Raw genomic sequence first — 19,066 nt, 5'->3', positions numbered from 1 at the left:
TCCTCCTCCCTGTTGCGTGAGACTCCCCCGCTTGCAGGTGTCCACAGACAGTGGTGGGGTAGTGGTAGGGTCCCCCCCAGAATACCATACAGCTGATCATAGAAGTGGCGTATATGGGGCTCTGACCAGGAGTGACTGTTTGCCTCCTTTGTCTTCTGGTAGGCTTGCCTGAGCTCCTTAACTTTCATGAGGCACTGCTGTGTGTCACTGTTGTAGTCTCTCTCCACCATTCCCTGGGTGATTTTGGCAAATATTTTAGCATTTCTTCTTTTTGATCAGAGTTTGGCCTGCACAGATTCTTCTCCCCATACAGCAATCAGATCCAGTGTCTCCATTTTGGTCCATGATGGAGTTCATTTGCGATTCTGGGGGGACTGCATGGTCACCTGTGCTGCTGAGCTCGCCGCGCTGACCAAACAGGAAATTAAGATCAAAATTTCCCGGGGCTTTTACTGTGTACCTGGCTAGTGCATCGGAGTTACAAGTGCCGTGCAGAGCAGTCACATTGGAGCACTCTGGGATAGCTCCCGGAGGCCAATACAGTCTAATTGTGCCTGCACTACCCCAAATTCGACCCAGCAAGGTCAATTTTAGTGCTACTCCCCTCACCGGGGAGGAGTACAGAAGTCAATTTTAAGAGCCCTTTAGGTCGATGGAACAGGATTGGTTGTGTAGATGCATTCATTTTAAAATTGACCTAACACGGCTAAATTCGATCTAGCCCCGTAGTGTAGACCAGGGTTAAGTCTTGTTGCTCAGGTGAGAAGTCACATAATATTTCCTTTCTATATTTTTATTTTCAGGGATTATCAACATGGCTAAACAAATTCATTTCTGGTTGAAATAAACCAGAGATGATCATAGACCAGATTTGTGATGCATAAAACTCGGTGGTTTCTGTTCACAAGAGTTAATGCACAATATTTTCCAAGTTCCCTTACCACAGAGGGAGCTCTTCTCCGTGGTTGTGGCCAGATCTTCTCCAAAAAGGAAACAACAAAGCTCTATGTTCTCTCCTTCTCAGGGTATGAGCAAAAGTTAAAAGCTTTTTCCCTTTCTTTGACTGTCTACCACTTGCTTATTTATTTTGCCTATGGCAGCTGGGCCAGGGAGGGTAAAAAGTCTCAGACCTATCTGCTCTCCAGGTACCCAACCCTCATGGAGGATCTGGACCTTAGCCCTTCACTTTCTAGCTTTACATGTCTGACAAGAAACATTGAGGCTTGGGCTTTGCCTGTACCTGGGCAACTCCAGCCACCTGGCCAGGGGCCTCATGGGACCCAGTTGGGCTGTATAGTCTCTCACATCATTTATATAGGTTTGCTTCACCTGAGTTTGATTTTGAACAAACATTCAACATGACAATTTTTTTCTTGATGGTTTTGGATCAGTGAAGGGGATATACAGTAAGCAGTACAAATTTTTTAAATTACTGTCCTTTCTAGATTGCATCACCTGGAAAGTCAGTCACTGCAATCTTGCTAACTTCACATGCCTTATAGGGCAATGGATGGTCCTTCAGGGAGACAGGTCTTATGTTATTTTAAACATCCTATATGAAAAGTTAAATCTTAAGAGGCACGTACCTAACAATGGACAGCCAGTGGAACACATTGAATGCAGGAATCATCCACTGATATGGGAACAAACCCTTGATCAGTCATGCTGCTGCATTCTACCACCATCTCAGTCAGTGGATTTTTCAGATGAAAAAAAGAATTTGTTGCGTACCATGCCTTATAGTCTTAAACCATGTTTTTCATAGGGGTAAATAATTGGTTAGGCCTGCTTTAGTTTTGTGCCAAGTGATAGCAATTAACAAGAGGAAACCCAATAAGTTGCAGCTGATAATAATTATGGCAGCTGGGAGACCAAAGATTTCTTTCTAGTATAGTTGCTATGAATCTAACACCCTTCTAACCTCCCACACAGAAATAAACTCATTGGCATGAGAGACTACTATTTTGTACTGCTGCTTTGTATTGTGAGATTTGGATCACTGGGAATAAGAGATTAATTGAGGAAGAAAGATCTAGATTGAAAAGAGAGCATCTGTGTTTTCTTCTTAAAGTACAGAACAAAGATGCATGCATCCCCAACTTCATTGTTAAACTGTTCTTGGAACCAAAGTAGTGCAGAAAGGTTATTAGAATAAGTGTGACTATATGAAATTTAATAGCTAATCTGGAAGTGAATACCAGAGATTAATTTGCTCAAGTGCCACTGTGTACAGTATTCTGTGATAACTGCAGCTGAAGCATTTCTGAACATCACTTGAGCCCCATGATTGAATTCAGCCATGAATCCCTTCCAAAGCCATTTTATCTTTATAAATCTGCTTCAACTTTTAAACATTATGGGCTATACACAGATTTCAGTTACACCTATTCAGCCACATTTCACTACAGTAAAGGAGAGTGGTTGGAGGTGTAACAATCTTCACTTGGATAGACTTCACTGATGTTGCGTAGGCATAAGTGAAAATATAATTTGAATTTTATATGAAACAAAGACAATGGTTTAAAATCTTTGTCCAAATTATAAATATTTCTTTATTTTCTATTTTTCCATATACTGCAATATTCCTGAGATATGGGATACAGGACAAAAAATTGTCCAACTAAAATGTGTGAACATCTTGAAAAACACAGACTATAAACATGTGGCAGCTAATCCAGAGACAATTTCCTTTTTCTCTCTCTTTTGTATTCTAGCTGCCGTTGCCTGATGGAGATTATCAGACATTCCTTAAGGCAGTGGTTCTCAAACGAGGGGCGCCGCTTGTTCAGGGAAAGCCCCTGGCGGGCCGGGTCAGTTTGTTTACCTGCTGCGTCCGCAGGTTCGGCTGATCGCGGCTCTCACTGGCCGCGGTTCGCTGCTCCAGGCCAATGGGGGTTGGGGGAAGCAGCGCGGGCTGAGGGATGTGCTGGCTGCCACTTCCCGCAGCCCCCGTTGGCCTGGAGCAGCGAACCGCGGCCAGTGGGAGCCGCGATGGGCAGAACCTGCGGACGCAGCAGGTAAACAAACTGGCCTGGCCGGCCAGGGGCTTTCCATGAACAAGTGGCGGCCCTAGTTTGAGAACCACTGCCTTAAGGTGACAGTGATTGTCTCTCACCAATGCCATGCTATACTGAGAGAAAAATATGAGCTCCAGCTAGTAAGTGATCTAGGTGGTTTAGCTAATTTGCTAGCTAGCAATGAGTAACTGTATTTTTCCAGATTGATAACAGTATTTTGGTTATATAATTTTGGATATTTTTACCCAAAGCAAATCCATGGGATTAGCTCTGTTTAAAAATAAAGAGGGAAAAGCTCACTCTTACCTTTCCCAATTATCATTCCTTCTTTTAAAATCAATAATTTTCATTACTGTTGTTGTATCCACCTGTTCTTTTGACATGGATGGAGGAATTGGTATGCATGAGAGAAGTCTTCACGGCACACTAATTGTGGCCTGTCTTCATTCTAGCAGATTTTACTTATTGCTTCTGAGCAGTCTGTGATTTTAAAAGCATCAAAGTTCTGCATAATATCCAGTTCTACATAATGATTTTTTTTAAAAAAATGACAGAAAATATGATAAAACTAAATGTGAAAGAATGAAAGATTGAAAAGGAAGAATGGGTGGGGGGGAAGCACTCTAGAATCACAGAAGTTAGAGATGAAATATTGCGTCATCTAGTCCATCTCCCGAGCCAGTTAGGTATGATTTAAAGCCCATTGAAGTCACTTGGAATCTTTTGACAGACTTCCATGGGCTTTGCAGCAAGTCCGTATTCCCTAAACTATAATATGCAAGGCTACAGGCTGCTTTTTTTAAAAATAACTCTTTATATTTGTATAAGGATATTTGCATTCAAGTACAGGGGTGGTTATGCAGGTTTTAAGTCTGGTATAGTATAATACATACAGGTAAGAACACAGGTACCAGATGCAAGTTCTGTTTTATATAAAATACACAGATTCATAAACCAGTCGGAGAACACTTCAATCTCTCTGGTCACGCAATCACAGACATAAAGGTCGCTATCTTAAAACAAAAAAACTTCAAATCCAGACTCCAGCGAGAAACTGCTGAATTGGAATTCATTTGCAAATTGGATACTATTAATTTAGGCTTAAATAGAGACTGGGAGTGGCTAAGTCATTATGCAAGGTAGCCTGTTTCCTCTTGTTTTTTCCTACCCCCCCCCCAGATGTTCTGGTTTAACTTGGATTTAAACTTGAAGAGTGGTCAGTTTGGATGAGCTATTACCAGCAGGAGAGTGAGTTTGTGTGTGTATGGGGGTGGGGGGATGTGAGAAAACCTGGATTTGTGCAGGAAATAGCCCAACTTGATTGTCATGCACATTGTGTAAAGAGTTGTCACTTTGGATGGGCTATCACCAGCAGGAGAGTGAATTTGTGTGGGGGGGTGGAGGGTGAGAAAACCTGGATTTGTGCTGGAAATGGCCCACCTGATGATCACTTTAGATAAGCTATTACCAGCAGGACAGTGGGGTGGGAGGAGGTATTGTTTCATATTCTCTGTGTATATATAAAGTCTGCTGCAGTTTCCACGATATGCATCTGATGAAGTGAGCTGTAGCTCACGAAAGCTTATGCTCTAATAAATTGGTTAGTCTCTAAGGTGCCACAAGTACTCCTTTTCTTTTTACAGATATTTAGGGAACTTTTGCTATCCACACACGTGCATAGTTCCAGAAATAATTGCCTCTCTTGCTACCTAGGTTTTCATACGAAACACATTTCTAGATGTCTGAGCATCTTACATTCTTCTGGTCAAACAAAAGCTCCCAAGGAGGAATTTTTGGACACACAAGGAGGAGGTATTGACAAGGAGTACGGAAGTCATATTTTTTCCTCTCGTTTTCTAAGACCATTAAGGAAATACTGTGTCTAGTTCTGGGTACCATTTTTCAAAAGTGTCTCTGATTTAGAAGCCTAGGTCACTTTTTCAAAAATGACTTAAGTGCCTTTGTAGATATGGGCCTAGGGGCCTATGCCCCATTTTTAGGTGCCACTGATTAACAAACCCACACTTGGTTGCCACCTAACCTCACTCAACACCTAATATTTTACCACAAAAGTCCCCTAAACATCTGAATTTCTGCCTCCGGGCATGCACACTAGCACCTCATTTTAACCACTTGGGCCTCTCAGCTAAGCTCCTGGGAGATCCACAAAGCCGGGGAAAATAGGTGTCCACCATCTTCCCTTTGGGCTCCATTCTAAAGCCAGCATGGGTGGTAGCACCTCCCTTATAAACTTTTAACCCAGTGACTAGACCACTCACCTAGGATGTGGGAGACCCAGATTCAGTTTCCCCCTTTGCCTGAGAGAGAGGGGATAGGAACACCTCCCACACCTCTCAAGAGCAAGATCTAACCACTGGACAATGAGATATTCTGATGTGGAGCTCCCTCAGTCTCTCCAGTTGAAGCTATTCCACTGTGGATAACTATTTATAGGGCCAGAGAGAGCGTAAGAATGACTTTGTGGTCCAGGGGTTAAGGGACACACCTTGGAAGAGGGGGGCCCAGGCCCACTGCTCTGAAGATTCTTAATTTATCAGACTATCCCATAGCTCAGTCGTTATGCCATGCTCCTGAGAGGGGTGGGAAACTGCTGTTCAAATCCTTTCTTTCTCTCTTAGGAACTGAATTTGGGTCTCCCACATACTGAGTGGATGCTCTAACTACTGGGCTAAAAGTTGTGATGGACACCACTACCTCTTCCGACAACCAGATTTTGAATGGGACCTGAGCCAGCAGGTGGCCTACGAGCCAGATTGGGCCACTCACCCAAGACTGGCATCTTCCAGACTATCATCTCCTGCTCTGCAGATCGTTCTGAGGCTTAAGAAAGAAAAAAGCATCCAGACGCCCAGAGTGCATGTCCTGAGCAAGAAACGTACCTTGGGACTCTTTTGGAAAAAAATGAGCGAGTCTAGGTGCCTAGAGCAGTGGTTCCCAAACTTGTTCCACCACTTGTGCAGGGAAAACCCCTGGCGGGCCGGGCCGGTTTGTTTACCTGCCGCATCCGCAGGTTCGGCGGATCGCTGCTGCCAGTGGCTGCGGTTCACAGCTCCAGGCCAATGGGAGCTGCTGGAAGCTGCGCGGGCTGAGGAAGGAATTGCTGGGTGAAATTCTATGGTCCATATTATGCAGGACATCAGACTAGATGATCATAATCTTAAATTCTATGAATATATTCAGTAGAATTTGTTTATGTACAAGAAAATCCATGAGTATGTTGTGCAGTGTTGTCATACACAAGTATCAAGGTGTTATTTATTTGGTTGTTTAATATTAAAATAAGACAGCGACATCTTCTAGATAACAGTAGAGTGTAGCATTTGATTAAGGTCATTTCCCTTCTTTCCTGTTACTACCCATTGGCTAATGCTTAACTGGTGGGCAAGAGAAGAGAAGTTAATAAAAAGAACAGAATTAACTTGCACTCTACCCTGTCTTCTCTCTTTAATTTCTTTTTCTTTTTTAAACAGTCTAATCCTCAAAACTTTTCTTGTATTTTGAAATACAGCTGTAAGGCTCAGGGCAAAGTTAATGTTCTCTTCTCTATGTCATATCTATGTACAGCCTGGCAGTCCAACACTGCTAGTATTATCACACTGATTATATATATATATATATGGTAGGTCACATGCTAGTAACTCACTACTAGGCTGAAAAGTACCATAGACCTAATTAAATCATTAATGGGTTTTCCACTCTTGTACTCTCTGAGTGACAGTTTAATAAGGCACTCTATACTGATCCTATAAATCAGAAGCAAACTTCAACTTAACAAGAAACATCTCAAGTGTGCTGAAAATTAGTTCCAAAGAAACTCAGTCCTTAATATTTCCAGTGGTCAAACATTTCTATTTGTTTATACTAACTTATTTTATTACCTATATTTGAAAAGCCTGGCCCTGAATATGCTCTCTTCAGTGCAGCACATTAAGAAAAATACATTTACTTATGAAAATAAAAAACTAGATAAAAATAATGAAATGTAGGTTTCCTATTTGATAACTTCCTATGTCAAAAATAGTTTTGCATCCAGATATATAAAACAAAATCCCTCTGGATTAGCCACATTCATCTTTATATTATACTCAATATGCAAATTTAATATCCGTAAAACAGCTCTCTTGGAATTAATTGGATCCTTTTGCTGCAAATGGAATAACTTAAAAGTGAGCCACAGAGCAGACTTTTTGACTTTATTTAAGGTCTGTTTATATGTTTGAGTAAATCAGGCCCTGATCCAAAAAGCAATTGAGCACATGGTTTAAAGTTAACAGGTGTTAAAGTACTTTGTTAGGCTGAAGTCTTAGGGCTTGTCTACACTACCTGCTGGATCGGCAGGCAGCAATTGATCCAGTGGGGGATCAACTTATTGCGTCTAGTATAGATGCAATAAAAAGACTACTGAGTGCTCTCCTGTCGACTCCGGTACTCCACCAGAATGAGAAGTGCAAGTGGAGTGGATAGGAGAGCGTCAGCTGTTGACTTACCACAGTGAAGACACCACGGTAAGTAGATCTAAGTACGTAGACTTCAGCTATGCTATTCACGTAGCTGAAGTTGCGTATCTTAGATCGACCCCATGCAGTAGTGTAGACAAGCCCTTAGTGAGGGACAGGGTCAAAGATAAGGCTTAGGCGTGAACGCTGACTCAAATTATGTGACTTTATTTCTTTAACATCTGGAGGGCAAACTTCGTTCGCTTCTAACACCACCTCTGAGTCCCACAAAGTTCTTGACCTATTTTATTATTTTTAAGAGGATAAGATGCTCACATACTTAAATACTTGTAGATTTATATGCAAAAACACCCAAAATAGTCAAGCTGACTGAATCTATGTAAAAGAACAATGGAAATGTGACCAAAAAAGTCTGTACTAGAGCTGGTCAGAACTGAGGGAGGAAAGTTACATTAAAATAATTTAATTTTTAAATTCAAAACATTTCAGATAGCTCTCCTCTGTACCTAAGATCCAGTGAGCAACATGAAAGAGTTAATACTCACCTATGCTTAACATGGATATTGGAGGTACTACGATATTTCTCTGTACGTGCCAAGAATAACTGTGGTACTTCAGAGGCCACTGTGTGGTTATTGTTGGGTATTGTGAATTCTGACTTCCTAAATGACTGTTACAAACCAGCTCAGTACCCCTTGTACAGTCACAGGTTTGATATAGGTTGCTGGGTCCCATATGCTTCCAAGATAACCGGATCTGGTTGGAATTTAGCCACTGTTTCTAGTTCTGGGATGATAGGGAACGCTCCTGAGCTAACACCTTTGTCTGAGATCCTTCCATAGACTGTCCAGCTGCAGTAGCTTCATAGATATTTAGGTCAGAAGGGACCACTATGATCATCTAGTCTGACGTCCTGCACAATGCAGGCCACAATTTCATATTGAAAGAGAAAGTCAAATCAAAACCTCATACTTTTTTCTCTTTAACAACTCATATTTGCAGATGTACTAGGTGAAATTCTATATCATCTAAAAGTAGTCACTGTTAACTCCTCTATTTGCATTTTTTAAATCAATGACAAATGTTTATATAATGACAAATATGTTTAGAGAACACTGGCATATCTACAAATTACTCTATTTCTGATTCAGCCCTGGTCTACACTAGGACTTTAGGTCGAATTTAGCAACGTTAAATCGATTTAAACCTGCACCCGTCCACACAGTGAAGCCCTTTATTTCGACTTAAAGGGCTCTTAAAATCGATTTCCTTACTCCACCCCTGACAAGTGGATTAGCGCTTAAATCGACGTTCCCAGCTCGAATTTGGGGTACTGTGGACACAATTCGATGGTATTGGCCTCCGGGAGCTATCCCAGAGTGCTCCATTCTGACCGCTCTGGACAGCACTCTCAACTCAGATGCACTGGCCAGGTAGACAGGAAAAGAACCGCGAACTTTTGAATCTCATTTCCTGTTTGGCCAGCGTGGCAAGCTGCAGGTGACCATGCAGAGCTCATCAGCACAGGTGACCATGATGGAGTCCCAGAATCGCAAAAGAGCTCCAGCATGGACCGAACGGGAGGTATGGGATCTGATCGCTGTATGGGGAGAGGAATCCGTGCTATCAGAACTCCGTTCCAGTTTTCGAAATGCCAAAACCTTTGTGAAAATCTCCCAGGGCATGAAGGACAGAGGCCATAACAGGGACCCGAAGCAGTGCCGCGTGAAACTGAAGGAGCTGAGGCAAGCCTACCAGAAAACCAGAGAGGCGAACAGCCGCTCTGGGTCAGAGCCCCAAACATGCCGCTTCTATGATGAGCTGCATGCCATTTTAGGGGGTTCAGCCACCACTAGCCCAGCCGTGTTGTTTGACTCCTTCAATGGAGATGGAGGCAATACGGAAGCAGGTTTTGGGGACGAAGAAGATGATGATGAGGAGGAGGTTGTAGATAGCTCACAGCAAGCAAGCGGAGAAACCGGTTTTCCCGACAGCCAGGAACTGTTTCTCACCCTAGACCTGGAGCCAGTACCCCCCGAACCCACCCAAGGCTGCCTCCTGGACCCAGCAGGCGGAGAAGGGACCTCTGGTGAGTGTACCTTTTAAAATGCTATACATGGTTTAAAAGCAAGCATGTGAAAGGATTACTTTGCCCTGGCATTTGCAGTTCTCCTAGATGTAGTCCTAAAGCCTTTGCAAAAGGTTTCTGGGGAGGGCAGCCTTATTTCGTCCTTCATGGTAGGACACTTTATCACTCCAGGCCAGTAACACATACTCGGGAATCACTGTAGAACAAAGCATTGCAGTGTATGTTTGCTGGCATTCAACCAAAATCCGTTCTTTCTCTCTCTGTGTTATCCTCAGGAGAGTGAGATATAATTCATGGTCACCTGGTTGAAATAGGGTGCTTTTCTTCAGGGACACTCAGTATAGCCCATTCCTGCTGGGCTGTTTGCCTGTGGCTGAACAGAAATGTTCCCTGCTGTTAGCCTCAGGGAGGGGGGAAGGTTGAGGGGGTAGTCACGCGGTGGGAGGAGGCAAAATGCGACCTTGTAACGAAAGCACATGTGCTATGTATGTAATGTTAACAGCAAGGTTTACCCTGAAAGAGTGTAGCGACTGTTTTATAAAATGTGTCTTTTTAAATACCGCTGTCCCTTTTTTTTTCTCCACCAGCTGCATGTGTTTCAATGATCACAGGATCTTCTCCTTCCCAGAGGCTAGTGAAGCTTAGAAAGAAAAAAAAACGCACTCGCGATGAAATGTTCTCCGAGCTCATGCTGTCCTCCCACACTGACAGAGCACAGACGAATGCGTGGAGGCAAATAATGTCAGAGTGCAGGAAAGCACAAAATGACCGGGAGGAGAGGTGGAGGGCTGAAGAGAGTAAGTGGCGGGCTGAAGACAGGGCTGAAGCTCAAATGTGGCGGCAGCGTGATGAGAGGAGGTAGGATTCAATGCTGAGGCTGCTGCAGGACCAAACCAGAATGCTCCAGTGTATGGTTGAGCTGCAGCAAAGGCAGCTGGAGCACAGACTGCCACTGCTGCCCCTCTGTAACCAACCGCCCTCCTCCCCAAGTTCCATAGCCTCCACACCCAGACGCCCAAGAACGCGGTGGGGGGGCCTCCGGCCAACCAGCCACTCCACAACAGAGGATTGCCCAAAAAAAAGAAGGCTGTCATTCAATAAATTTTAAAGTTGTAAACTTTTAAAGTGCTGTGCTTAAAGTGCTGTGTGGCATTTTCCTTCCCTCCTCCACCACCCCTCCTGGGATACCTTGGTAGTCATCTCCCTATTTGTGTGATGAATGAATAACGAATGCATGACTGTGAAGCAGCAATGACTTTATTGCCTCTGCAAGCGGTGATTAAAGGGAGGAGGGGAGGGTGGTTAGCTTACAGGGAAGTAGAGTGAACCAAGGGGCGGGGGGTTTCATCAAGGAGAAACAAACAGAACTTTCACACTGTAGCCTGGCCAGTCATGAAACTGGTTTTCAAAGCTTCTCTGATGCGTACCACGCCCTCCTGAGCTCTTCTAACCGCCCTGGTGTCTGGCTGCGCGTAACCAGCAGCTAGGCGATTTGCCTCAGCCTCCCACCCCGCCATAAATGTCTCCCCCTTACTCTCACAGATATTGTGGAGCACACAGCAAGCAGTAATAACAGTGGGAATATTGGTTTCGCTGAGGTCTAAGCGAGTCAGTAAACTGCGCCAGCGCGCCTTTAAACGTCCAAATGCACATTCTACCACCATTCTGCACTTGCTCAGCCTGTAGTTGAACAGCTCCTGACCACTGTCCAGGCTGCCTGTGTACGGCTTCATGAGCCATGGCATTAAGGGGTAGGCTGGGTCCCCAAGGATACATATAGGCATTTCAACATCCCCAACAGTTATTTTCTGGTCTGGGAAGAAAGTCCCTTCCTGCAGCTTTTGAAACAGACCAGAGTTCCTGAAGATGCGAGCATCATGCACCTTTCCCGGCCATCCCACGTTGATGTTGGTGAAACGTCCACCAGAGCTTGCAGCACTATCGAAAAGTACCCCTTGCGGTTTATGTACTCGCCGGCTTGGTGCTCTGGTGCCAAGATAGGGATATGGGTTCCGTCTATAGCCCCACCACAGTTAGGGAATCCCATTGCAGCAAAGCCATCCACTATGACCTGCACATTTCCCAGGGTCACTACCCTTGATATCAGCAGATCTTTGATTGCGTGAGCTACTTGCATCACAGCAGCCCCCACAGTAGATTTGCCCACTCCAAATTGATTCCCAACTGACCGGTAGCTGTCTGGCGTTGCAAGCTTCCACAGGGCTATCGCCACTCGCTTCTCAACTGTGAGGGCTGCTCTCATCCTGGTATTCATGCGCTTCAGGGCAGGGGAAAGCAAGTCACAAAGTTCCATGAAAGTGCCCTTACGCATGCGAAAGTTTCGCAGCCACTGGGAATCGTCCCAGACCTGCAACACTATGCGGTCCCACCAGTCTGTGCTTGTTTCCCGAGCCCAGAATCGGAGTTCCACAGCATGAACCTGCCCCATTAGCACCATGATGCCTGCATTGTCAGGGCCCATGCTTTCAGAGAAATCTGTGTCCATGTCCTGATCACTCACGGGACCGCGCTGACGTCGCCTCCTCGCCCGGTATCGCGTTGCCATGTTCTGGTGCTGCATATACTGCTGGATAATGCGTGTGGTGGTTGATGTGCTCCTAATTGCCAAAATGAGCTCAGCGGCCTCCATGCTTGCCTTGGTATGGCGTCCGCACAGAAAAAAGGCGCGGAACGATTGTCTGCCATTGCTCTGACGGAGGGAGGGGCGACTGACGACACGGCTTACAGGGTTGGCTTCAGGGAGCTAAAATCAACAAAGGGTGTGCCTGTACATCAAGGAGTATTTCAGGCAGGACTGCACGGAGGGTTCCAATAAGAAATGGTGCACCAAAGTTATCGTTGTTATTGGAACAAGGAGGTTAGCCTGGCCTCTGATTGATACATGGCTAGATTAACCTCGCTGCGCCTTCTCTGTGACTGACTGCAGTGTGATCTAGACAGGGGAGGAGGAAAATGAGTACAAAACAAATCTGGTCTATTTCTTGTTCTGACCCACTCCATCTATCCTTTACATCTTTGGCTGGCAGCAGACAAAAAAGGCGCGAAATGATTGTCTGCCCTTGCTTTCACGGGGGGAGGGAGGGAACGGGGGCCTGACGATATGTACCCAGAACCACCCGCGACAATGTTTTAGCCCCATCAGGCATTGGGATATCAACCCAGAATTCCAATGGGCAGCGGAGACTGCGGGAACTGTGGGATAGCTACCCACAGTGCAATGCTCCGGAAGTCGACGCTTGCCTCGGTACTGTGGAAGCGCTCCGCCGAGTTAATGCACTTAATGCACTTAGAGCATTTTCTGTGGGGACACACACACTCGAATATATAAAACCGATTTCAAAAAAACCGACTTCTATAAATTCGACCTAATTTCGTAGTGTAGACATACCCTCAGGAAGAAAAAGTAAAACCTTAAGCATGGTACAACCACAGGCACACTGAAATACAGGTCTGAAAATTTTACAGCAACATCTATTTTGTAATTCTCCCATTAACATGGTCTGACAGACATTGTTGACATAGGATTATGTGTGTGTTTTGCATAAATGCAGTTCTTGGCAATGACTGCATTAGATTTCAAATAAGCAACTTATAAAAATTAAAGTGGCTACTAATTTTGATTGCAGTTTAGATTTACTTTAATCATATGGTAACTATTGACAGAATATTTATCATGGCAGTTTTCTTTGAAGTTTTTCCTCTATATTAAGGGATTTCTTCTGTTGAAGTATACACAATTCTTGTAGCATCAGTGGGAGTTGAGTGTGTACATCAAAGGTATAACACTTTTATATATCTAATAAGATCATAGAATCTCTTTTAGAAAGTATGCTTAAAATGAACTTACAACAAAGTGTTCTTTACTATCTTCTACAGAATTGTAAGTGTACATTTGCTTAACTTTTGTCTAGGATCCTTTCCATAGTTTAAGATGTCTGCCATTTAAGCTTTAAATTGTATATACACATAATGGAATGTAATAACAGTAATCCACTGAAATAGATAATCCATGTCTGAATTATACTAGCTGCTCCAGGCAGTATGCAATTGTGCAGAGCATGGTACATAACTGGAAATGCAGTGTATCCCCAAAGTTGCTAATAATGTCAATATTTGCAATAAGAAAAGGAGTACTTGTGGCACCTTAGAGACTAACCAATTTATTTGAGCATGAGCTTTCGTGAGCTACAGCTCACTTCATCGGATGCATACCGTGGAAACTGCAGCAGACTTTATATACACACAGAGAATATGAAACAATACCTCCTCCCACCCCACTGTCCTGCTGGTAATAGCTTATCTAAAGTGATCATCAGGCTGGGCCATTTCCAGCACAAATCCAGGTTTTCTCATCCTCCACCCCCCCACACACAAACTCACTCTCCTGCTGGTAATAGCCCATCCAAAGTGACAACTCTCTTCACAATGTGCATGATAATCAAGGTGGGCCATTTCCTGCACAAATCCAGGTTCTCTCACCCCCTCACCCCCCTCCCAAAAACCACACACACAAACTCACTCTCCTGCTGGTAATAGCTCATCCAAACTGACCACTCTCCAAGTTTAAATCCAAGTTAAACCAGAACATCTGGGGGGGGGGGCGGCTGTTACTCTGAAACCTGTCAATATTTGCAATGGGGACTAAGGGAGTTAGGCACCTAGGATATATTTTAAAGTGTCAAATGGCACTTTTCTCTCTTTGAACATCAATGGGAGTTAGGAGCTTCAATGCCACTTGTACTTTTGAAAAAAAATCTACCCCCCAATACTTATTGACTTTCAATGAGAGCTGGGCATCTCACTCACTTAAGTCCCTTTGAAAATTCTCGCTTCACTGGTTTATCACTTATTACTGTCCTCATTCAGTTGCAGGACATGGATGTTACACTGTGGCTGTGCTTGGATGTCAAGCTCCATCCTACCCCTCGTGTACTTTTAAAACAAATTATTCAAATATCCCAGATTTGCTTGTAGATTCTGCATTCTAGAATAAGATGTTGCCTTTCAGTGCAAGAAATGACTGTACAAATATTTCTATGGAGAGATGGTTGTAGCTTCTTTATTGTACCCTGAGCTGCTTCATGGTCAGATGCTCGAACACTTCATTTTGGAAGTTAACCCAATTTATTTTGAATTAAGTAGCATCATGCTCAAAGGTTTAATTTTATAGATGCAGTCATTTTCAAGAAAGCACAGATTTCCCTTGATGTTATGGTCTTTGCTCTATAGGGTCATACACGCACAGATGAAAAACAAAAAATATGAGACCTTGTGAAGATCCAGCATAAAGAGGGGAAAATACATTCTAAAGTGCACCCGATTAATAATCCATTAGCTTTAGAACGGTGCATCATATTCACCTATGAACAAAGCCCTTTGGGCATGGGATTCCACTGGTTAGTGGGGCGGAGGGGGAGCTTAATTTTTCAGCTCTGTTACAGATTGGATTCAAAGAGAGGGGTTTTAAGAGATGTTAGGTGTTAATGTTAAATGTTTGCACATTGGTATAATGTTTAATTTACCAATTTGTGTTTTCTGTGCAAGAGCTGAACAGTCCAGATTATGTCTTTACTCCCGTTAGTGACTATATATATATATGGAAACTAACACCTGGATCTCCTTGTACTCTCTCTCCCAGTGATAGGTCAAAACCAAAAGTAAAGCCCATGACAAAGCAGAAAAGCACACACTTATGGAAAAGCTGCCTATCCTCTCACCCTAAATAAATAAAAGGAGAGGAGCATGGGCTTCGCAGTCTCGATTATTTTCCATGCAATCACCCTAACTTAAATATAAAGGAAGCAGACTTGCAGGTCCAATTTTGGCCTTCCTATGACAGTGGCTAGAAAAATCAATTTGAATAATTTTCTTCAAGCACAGCTGTCCACATCATGCTAGATATAACTAATTATAACAGCGTCATAAAGGAGACAAAAGCCTTGTTCTCTTTGTCAGAGAAACCATACTAGACTCCGGCCAGGAACAGCTGTGCATGAAGAGTGGAGATACCCAGGTTACATTAATTTGCCAACAACAGAACAGGCAGTGCATCTAGATGCCAATTGAAGTAACAACCTGCTGTTGTTCTGCGTATGGAGCCCCTACTTCAGCCTGGCATAAAACTGATGGTAGGACTTAGTCTAGCCAGTTTTCACTTTGACACATGCAGAGAGAGACTGCTCCGTTCTCCCACTGAATGCAATGGCAGCATTCTGAGTAGTTTGTAAAAGGGAGCAGCACTGAGTCCAGAAGCAACAAATCTTCCAACAGTTTATATGCAAGTAACTCTTCAGGCTAAATATTTGGACTAGAAATCTCAGAGGGATACTCCTTCTTAGGAGATTTATGGCACTACAGTTTCTGATCATGGTTGGAAATGCTTTTCTGAGCAACCTCTCTCAACTGTCATTTTGACCAGAATGTGGAAGTGAAAAGGCTTGTGAAAGTGACAAAACAAAAACTTTCAGAATCTTAAATTTCCAGTCCAAGCTCATCACTTCAAAAAGCCCAAAGGTTTGGGCAGTATCTCTCATTACAAGAGAGAGAGAACTGACCTTTCAGAACACATCTCACTATATATCTTGGTGTGCTAGTTCTCATCTAAATTACTCTTCAGCTGAACTTCTTGAACAAGAGTCAGCATTCTCACCAGAGGAGCCCTGATACTGGAATGACAGCCTCTTGCAGTCCACCAGAGCTGGACACTGGACGCATTGAAGATGTGGTGATACAGTATCTGGAAGGGCATTCTTTGTAATCAGTGAGTGGGTATTAGTAATGCTAGGGACTGATCTTTTTAGTGCTCATTTTGTTTTTAATTGTTATTAATAGGGCCAGGATGATTGTGATACAAAAAAGTCTTAGAGGTAGATTGAAACTCTGACATACACAGAGTACAAAAGCAACATACCTCAGCTCAAATATCAGTACTTAGACAAGAATATTCAATACTGTACACAAATAGAGGTGAACTGAATACAGAATCTCCGCTATGTTGCCTTTTGCTATTATCCATCTGAAAATGCTACTCTAGTTTCTGCTGTAGGACAAGACAGTGTTCTCACTGTACAAGGTTAGACAAATTAGAAGGGACTGGGGTCACATCTGAGAAACTTGAACATTCCTTAGTCATCAAGTATCACTTGCAAGCTTCCATGCAACACTTGGGCTAAGGCTTAGATGGCTAGCACAATGACATCACCTTCAGAAAGGCTTTTAGCAGTAGAGTTTTCATGGTGTGTGATATATTGTTCCATGCTGATGAACAAAGAAAGGATGAAAATCAAAGGTTTCCCTTTATAAAAAAAGAACTTTCAATATGTTGATTAAAGAGAAAAAGTGGGTGAAGTAATATCTTTTAAGAGACAAAAAATAACTACATCACCCATGTGCAAAACGTTTTTCACAAAATCATCATCCATATCAGAGCTCTCAGTTCTCATTCTCAAAGGAAATCTGCACACCACCTTCAAAAGATGTGCCTGGGAGCTTAAATTCATAACTTTGCTAGATTCTAAAAATCATGGTTTTAATAATGACATTGGATTCATGGCTTATTGCAACAATCTGTAACCCACTAACCCTCTTTTTTTGTCCTGTGACTGCAGAGGTGTTAACTGACCACTTCACCGTGAATGGTCTCTTACAATGTTTGTTAACTGCTTATGCTAAACAATCTCTTCCACATTGTATTTAGCTGACACACTCTCCCTTTCCAGGCCTGAAGAAGAGCTCTATGTAGTTTAAAAGCTTGTTTATTTTACCAGCGGAAGTTGATCCACTGAAAGATATTACCTCACCCATCTTCTTTTCTAATATTCTGGGACCAATGTGGTTACACCATCACTGCAAACAAATATGTTGATTGTTTTATAATAACGTGATGCTGGCAAACTGGGTGCCAGCTCTTGTCAAGTCTGTAGGCGTCAGCTGAGCACTAAAATTCATAGCTAGAAACCAGACCAATTCATCTATATGTTAATATTGTTCAAGACAGGTGTTTAGTGTTTCAACTCTATAAAACGCTTGTAAATAGTGCATGATCAATCTTATGTGTAATGTCTGCATTCCATGCTACAAAGTAAAAAATATAAATTTGTTTTTTAATTGTAGAAATGCCTGGTCTGACCTTGTGAACTCAGATGGGAAGAGCGGTTTTCCCGCCCATCCAGGAGGGCTATCAAAATTAAGTATGACCATGTTGGACAAAAAGCTTTGTTGATTGCCCCCATCCACCCATGGAGAAGTATGTGCAGAAGGCCTTGTCCCATTGATTGGAATGCTGGAAGATGGAATTAAAGATTGATTTTTCCATTTCTTTGCTGTTTGGACTCTTACAAGGGCTGAAGCTAAAACAAAAAGCGGAGATCCCCAGGGTCAGCCCTACAAAGACATTCAATGCTGACAAATTATTGGTTCCAAAAAGTGACAGAGATGCATAGACTGAAGTCATTTGTGCATATATGTTGCTGCTTTAACTTGCAAATAATCTTTTTCCTAGTTAATAAATCTTTAGTTTCCTATAGGATTGGCTACAGGCATTGTCTTTTAAGTGAAATCTAAGGTACAGACTGACCTGTGGTAAGTGACTGGTCTCTTGGGACTGGGGGTAACCTGAATATTTTGTCATTTTTGGTTTAAATGACCATTTCTCACTATGTCCACTTTACCTGAGTGGTAAGATAGACTGAAGAGCCCAGGGGTATTGTCTCTGTCTCCATGGTAAGACTGTTAACAGTGATCCAGGAGTTCACATTTGTTACTGGTGAAACCTAATTATAGAACATAACATGTTAGGGTGTCTGACCTGTTTTTGACAGTCTACTCTGAAGACAGTGTGACAGTATATTGAAACACTGCACATGAAGCACTCCTTTTCTGGTGGTTGCTTGGTACCCATATTTATGGTCTGAGAGGAAAACCAGTATAGAGACTATGCTTTGTAGCATGTAGTTCAATATTTTAATGTTTGAACGTACTGCAAGGTAGCAAGTGGTTGCGGAAGAAGTCCTGCGTGTTTTACAAAGTTAGCCGGAGGTAGTTTTAACCTGATGCATCTTAGCAGCTCCACAGCTACTGAAGGCAGCTCCAAAACCATGGAGGAAAGGTTGACCTAGACCTCTGAAAGATGAAGTTGCAGCAATATTCTAGTGGCATCTAGAGACAACTCCAAACTGTGGAATTTACATTCATTATTTGCAAGGCAGCACATTTTAAGTCTTACGGAGAAGAACCATCCCAAAATTCAGTAGCGAAGATAACATGAAACCAAACAGCCAAACTCATGCTTAATAGAGCTGATAAGATGAGACAAAACCCAACCACCCATGTATTACCCATAATTTGTTCAGATCTATAGATATTTATCCCCAGAACTTCGGTGGATTGGATAAAATGGAGTCCAGATCTGGATTTTGCTTTTGAAAAACCAAAGCCAAATGATAACCTCAGACCATCAGTCC

General features: G+C 42.9%; 1 protein-coding gene across 1 annotated transcript; it reads left to right on the top strand.

Annotated features, from left to right (window-relative positions):
* The first annotated feature begins 8,727 nt into the window (after nt 1-8,727).
* Nucleotides 8,728-10,792, top strand: LOC140908297 (uncharacterized). The gene is made up of 2 exons (XM_073335256.1): nt 8,728-9,584; nt 10,172-10,792. The coding sequence occupies exons 1-2, from the start codon at nt 9,002-9,004 to the stop codon at nt 10,444-10,446; spliced, it is 858 nt and encodes a 285-aa protein (XP_073191357.1). The 5' UTR covers nt 8,728-9,001; the 3' UTR covers nt 10,447-10,792.
* Nucleotides 10,793-19,066: the final 8,274 nt, after the last annotated feature.

This window comes from Lepidochelys kempii, chromosome 3 (assembly GCF_965140265.1).
Source record: "Lepidochelys kempii isolate rLepKem1 chromosome 3, rLepKem1.hap2, whole genome shotgun sequence".
Lineage (NCBI taxonomy): Eukaryota > Metazoa > Chordata > Testudines > Cheloniidae > Lepidochelys > Lepidochelys kempii.
This window is presented reverse-complemented; position numbering and strand designations above follow the sequence as displayed.

What these genes read in the sequence shown, in the direction of transcription:
- LOC140908297 (XM_073335256.1), top strand. Translation starts at nt 9,002, where the DNA reads ATGCAGAGCTCATCAGCACAGGTGACCATGATGGAGTCCCAGAATCGC. An exon ending in AGGCGGAGAAGGGACCTCTG is followed by an intron (nt 9,585 to 10,171) that starts GTGAGTGTACCT and finishes TTTCTCCACCAG; the next exon opens with CTGCATGTGTTTCAATGATC.